Source organism: Borostomias antarcticus, assembly GCF_949987555.1.
Source record: "Borostomias antarcticus genome assembly, chromosome: 4".
Lineage (NCBI taxonomy): Eukaryota > Metazoa > Chordata > Actinopteri > Stomiiformes > Stomiidae > Borostomias > Borostomias antarcticus.
Genome location: NC_140237.1, coordinates 27,585,801 through 27,591,800, shown reverse-complemented (window position 1 = coordinate 27,591,800; position 6,000 = coordinate 27,585,801). Strand labels below are relative to the sequence as shown.

The 6,000-nt window shown below is 51.6% G+C and overlaps 1 protein-coding gene across 1 annotated transcript; it reads left to right on the top strand.

Moving 5' to 3' along the window:
• Positions 1-3,161: 3,161 nt before the first annotated feature.
• Positions 3,162-3,815, top strand: rpp25b (ribonuclease P/MRP subunit p25, b; the record flags this gene model as incomplete). Its single annotated transcript, XM_084437413.1, has 1 exon — positions 3,162-3,815. Exon 1 carries the CDS (start codon positions 3,276-3,278, stop codon positions 3,813-3,815), a length of 540 nt encoding a protein of 179 aa, XP_084293539.1. The 5' UTR covers positions 3,162-3,275.
• Positions 3,816-6,000: the final 2,185 nt, after the last annotated feature.

The window sequence follows — 6,000 nt, the reverse complement described above, 5'->3', positions numbered from 1 at the left end:
ACTGGGATGAGAGAGACTGAGCAGAGACATTTGTTGCTGTGTGTCCTGCAGAGGAAGGAATGAGTTCAGAAGATAGATGGTTGGTGCTCCTGTCATATGCACTTGGGCTAAACAAACAAACACACACACACACACACAAACACGCATGCACACGCATACACACACAGGCACATATGCACTCACACGCACACACACGCATGCACACACACACACACACACACACAAGACAAGAAAATGCTGGAGAAAGAACAGCACACACAGAAAACGAGAGAACTTGGGGAGAAATTATGTTGCAAATCATTTAATCAATATGTGCATTTTTGGCCTCATTTCACAATGGTGAAAATGATATTTTCTCTGTTGACATTGCCATTGATTCTAAATCAAAAACAACATTTTGTGTAAGGGTTTTGGAAATACAATACCTTTACACTGTGAAACGACTTTTCTTATTTTCTCTGATTACCAAAGGGACCTTCGCAATACGAACTATGCTTACTGTAGTATACTGTTGTTGTTATGTTCTCTGTGCTGGGTCTCTGTCTGGGTGGAGGTAGAGCGGTTAGTTAGTACTTGTCTGCCTCTCTCCTGGCCTCACCGGTCCAGCCTCACTGCTCCGTCTCCACTTATTCTCTGAGCTGTCAATCACTGCTAAACAAACCCACCTGTTTGCCAAGCTGGGCTAGGCAGGGGGGCTGGGCTAGGCTGGAGGGCTGGGCTAAGCTGGGGGGCTGGGCTAGGCTGGGGGGCTGGGCTAGGCTGGGGGGCTAGGCTGGGGGGCTGGGCTAGGCTGGGGGGCTGGGCTAGGCTGTGGGGGCTGGGCTAGGCTGGGCTAGGCTAGGCTGGGCTAGGCTGGGGGGCTGCGCTAGGCTGGGGGGCTGGGCAAGGATAGGCTTGGAGGCTGGGCTAGGATAGGCTTGGAGGCTGGGCTAGGCTGGGGGGGTTGGGCTAGGCTGGGGGGCTGGGCTAGGCTGGGGAGGTCGGGCAAGGCTGGTGGGCTGGGCTAGGCTGGGGGGGTTGGGCTAGGCTGGGGAGGTCGGGCTAGGCTGTGGGGGCTGGGCTAGGCTGGGGGGCTGTGCTAGGCCGGGGGGCTGGGCTAGGATAGGCTTGGAGGCTGGGCTAGGCTGGGGGAGTTGGGCTAGGCTGGGGGGCTGGGCTAGGATAGGCTTGGAGGCTGGGATAGGCTAAGCTGGGGGGGCAGCTGGGATAGGCTAGGCTGGGAGGCTGGGCTATGCTGGGAACGCTGGGCTGGGCTGGGATAGGCTAGGCTGCTCTGTAAGGCAGGTATGTTGCGGTGATGGGCTAGACAGGGAGGCTGTTGGCTGGGTTATGCTAGGCTGGTGATGGAGAGAGTCTATTAAGGTGCTTATTACCCCACCTGTCAGCCAGTGACATCTCCACCGCCTCACCTGCACAGACAGCCCCAGACAACTAATGAAGACAGTCACACCATTACAGCAATGCTTAGACGCTAGCACGTAACGGCTTTGTGCTCTTGTAGTCCGAGTGTCCTTGATCACAAGCACGTTCACAACCTCGTAACAATATACCTATTCAAGCGTGAGAGACATGGCCCCCTTCGGTGCACCACTCGACTGCCCCAACAATGAAGCCATTAACAACACATTATTGTAATGGTCAAAAACATCTAATGGGATAAAGGCTAAGTACAGTGCAATTTAATGCCGCTGACTTTCAGTGGCTCTTTGAAGGATGTTTTCAATTATAAGCTGAGGGCTAATTTAATTCATTGTTTCACAGCTTTTTAAAGCTTGACTGAGTCTCTGTTTCAGAAACTCGGGATTAATCAGTCATGTACCTTCAGCACATGCGCCAGAATGTCCTCTAAAGAGATTGACAAAGTTGCCACGGATTTTGCGCTCGCTCAGACTGCCTCTTAAAGGGGCGTGATTCCCCCCCCCCCCCCCCCCACACACACACACACCCGACCGGGAGGCTGCAAACCCACGTTTCAATTACTGAGAGAGAGCGAGAGAGAGAGAGAGAGCATGAGAGAGAGCGCGAGAGAGAGAGCACAGTTCATGCGAGACATGAAAGGCCTGCGCCTTTAAGAGGGCTGTCTCCTCTCTCCCTCATGTTCCCCCAGACCCAGGCAGACACTCCTCTTGCGAGCATTTGTGAGGCAGCTGCTGTCCCTTAACGTCTCTGTGTGGGCGAAACAGAGCCAACATCCCTCAGCATCACTGGAGACGACACACATACACACACACACACACAGGTCCAAGGAGCACCAGCCCGCCTGGGGGACGAGCCTGCAGTTACCTCTGACCCAGCCTGAGAGTGAAGTGGAGGGGGAGAGAGAAGAGAGAGAGACCCCCTCAACCCCAACGGAGCCCCTCGATCAAGAGGTCCACAGAAAGAGAGCAGGAGCCGATGAACTGGACGGTCCCAAGAAGTGAGATAGGAAGTGAGAGTGATGAGGACCACCGGACCCAACTGACCAGCGCCGGACACATATCACATGATACGGGTGGCTTCCGTCTCTTTTGTACAATAGTTGTTTTCTTCTGAAAAGTAACATAAAAGAAACAAGGATAAAGACCCTCGTTGGAAGAATGCAAGAAGAAAAGAAGTCGTCTGAGAGATTTTCTCGTATACTTTCAAGATTGTCGTTTGTGGTGCGAAAGTGAGATGCTCTTTAAAAGCCTTGAATGTCTTCCGCTGTCCCATCCGTGTTATTAATTCACCGACTGGCATTTATCTTATTTTCCCAGCTCTGTCTGTGAAGCGGCATTTAAATATTGAAAGCACTTCTCACAGAGAGGGATCATTTCTCGTCTGAAAACCTAAAGTCCGCCGTCGACTGAACAGTGCAGAAGGAACAGAAAATGCTACCGGCCCGGTTCCCATACGGGCAGGTTCTCTGACTGGAACGCAGGGGTGAACTGAGGAGAGAAGAAGCCATGTTCACCAGTTGTGGAGTGGCTGGATTTCAGACCCAGTACCAGGTCCAAGCCCCTGTCGGGCCCCACTCAGGACTGGAGGTGAACCGGCAGGTCCAGATGGAGCTGGGGGTGACCCCGGAGATGTGCCCTGCCTTCCAGGGTCAGGCTTACAGCGGTCACCCCTCCACTGCCGCCGCTGTTTTCGACGGCGCCTCCGCCGTGGCGCCGCCGACCCAGCTACCCATGCCTCCTCCTCCCCCTCCTCCCCCCGCCGCCCTCAAACTGGGGCAGGGGGGGTTCAAGAAGGTGTGTCGTACGGAGGACGGCGGCCCCTGCCCCTTCAACGGGCTGGCGGCGGGCGTGCTGGAGATGCGCGTCAAGGAGGGCAGTAAGATCCGCAACCTGATGGGTTTCGCCATGGCTCGCATGCAGGGGGGGGGTGGGGGCGCCGCGGGCGGGGGAGGGGCCGGCGGCGGGCTGAGGCAGGTCGTGTTCACCGGGTCGGGCCGCGCCGTCACCAAGACGATCACGTGCGCGGAAATCATGAAGAGGAAGTTGGGGGGTCTGCACCAGATGACCAAGCTGCGCTACAAGGGCGTGAGGGAGGTGTGGGAGAGCCAGGAGGGTGGAGGAGGAGGAGGAGGAGGAGGAGGAGGAGGGGCCTCGGAGATGACGGTGCACAGGACGGTGCCTTCCATCAGCATCCTCCTCTCTAAGGACCACCTGGACCCCCAGGAGCCGGGCTACCAGCCCCCAGAGACACTCAGCGCCCTCTGGGAGGAGAGAGAGGGAGGGGAGGCCGCCCCACCTACAGCAGCCAAGAGACCACTAGGACCAGCTCCACATACCAGTTACCCGGACTCCAAGAGAGTGTGTCTGGGAGAGGGGTCTATTCCTACCCCTCGCTGACTGACTGACTGACTGACTGACCAAATGACTGACTGACTGACTGACTGACTGACTGACTGACTGACTGACTGACTGACTGACCGACCGAACGACCAACGGACGGACGGATGGACGGAGACTGAACTGGTGTGAGAGAGTGCTGGGGATTGGACCAGAGAAGAGTGCTGGGGATTGGACCAGAGAAGAGTGCTGGGGATTGAACCAGAGAAGAGTGCTGGGGATTGAACCAGAGAAGAGTGCGGGGGATTGGACCAGAGAAGTGTAGCCTGCCCTGCCATTCACTCCAGCACAGAGCTGCCCAGACAATCAGACCATTCACTCACACGGAACGTTGCTTTCTAAGGAGAAGCGAGTACGCTGGCCCTAAACTCCAGAGGTCAGCCAGAATGGGACCCGAGCGCTCGTCTCTTTACATACACAGCCGTTCGTGGAACACGTCTACTGTGTCAGCACCGTTAAAACGTTCTCCTCCCTCTCACGCCCCCAGAACTTTAAATGTCAGGCCTTATAAGCTTGAATAGCACCTTCCATTCCGTTTAACTACATCAGCACTGCAAAACATCAGCAACGCAGTTGAAGAAAAAGTCCCATATTTTTGCTGTCTGTTGACTGATTGATACCTTTCATTTACTTATTTTCAACATTATTATAACTGTGTGTATTGTACATCAAAATGCGCAGGTGGGTACTCAACATTGTAAATGAAAATGCATTCAAATGTTCTAAAACTGTTCAAGTCCATCCATGATATGACAACATAATACCCATGTATTAATTTATTTATTTGTTTATTTATTCATTTAAAAAGACCAAATATTCAAATTCAAATAAATGATTTGCAAAACACTATTGTAGCGTATTTGGTTCTATGTGCAGCTCCTTGGTGGTTCTGTGGAAAGCTGCAAGTGAAAGGAAATCACAGCCACTGATCCTCTGATAAGAGTACAGCAGGAGGACTGAAATTTGTCTAAGAGACAGCTGATTTAATGACACAGACAGCGATAAGACACACAGCTCCTAAACCAGCCAGCCTGACAGAAAGTGCCTGGAGGCTGAAATACAGGCACAGATTATCATTAAGATTGTAACACTACATCACAACACTCTAGAGAGATGGATTAAAACTAGACTTGATAAAACTTTGCCGTGTCTCCCTGCAAAATATGAAACCACAGCGACAGACTGCTCAGCTCAATTCAGTGTTATGCGCTGTAACTGCAGTCCACCTTGGCCCTCGGTACCAGGGCTCTCATAGAACATATCTTCCCTGGTCCCTGAGAGAAACTGAAGTGGTCTAACGACTTAGAGGTAGACTAGGTGGTTCTGGTTCTTCATCACCAGTAGCCTGTTGTGGAAGATGAAAAGTAAGTAAGTAAGTATAGCGCTCTTCACAGCACGGATGCACAGAGTGCTTTACAGTAATAAATTAAAATGGCAATACAACACGAGACAAAATTAAAACGACACAGAACAGAAAAAAAAAAAGAGTGTGTGTGTGTGTGTGTGTGTGTGTGTGTGTGTGTGTGTGTGCGTGTGTGCGTGTGTGCGTGTGGCTCTCTTTCTGATCCACAGACATTAGTAGCTGTCCCAGTCTTTAAGTCATGTTTGGACTATTCTCTCTGAATCAATCATGATCCAGCTTTACAAATGAAATGACTCTTCCCTCTTGATCTTAATGAAAATCATCCAAGGCCAGCTACATACTCTCAGCCTAATATCACCAATTAATCAAAATGCCTTCAGTGACATTTTGTGCTATTGTCATTATATTGAAAATGGCCTAAAACTGAGAGTCCATGTGTGCGTGAACGTGTTTAAGATAATAAGCTGGAAGTGGCACTTACCAATTGTGTGGATTTGGACAAGTGTACAGTGGTCTGTCAGCTCTTCGCTGTCTACAATAGACACACCGATTAACCTTCTCCTCGAACCCATTAAATGAATCAGAGCAAAGCAGAGAACCCAAGGTTGAATAGGGAAAAATGCTGTGACTGCAATAATGAACCGCATATGGAACAAAACTGTGTGTCCTCAAGACCGCAGGAAGGTTATCGCTTCAGGTCGTTGTTATCACGGCGCTAACACCTTTCACTAAGGAGCCTGTGGGACGCCAGTCAGAGATGCAGGTCACATAGATAGTGGTGCTATAAGTAAATCTCATATCGACCTGAATCCCGTTATCAAG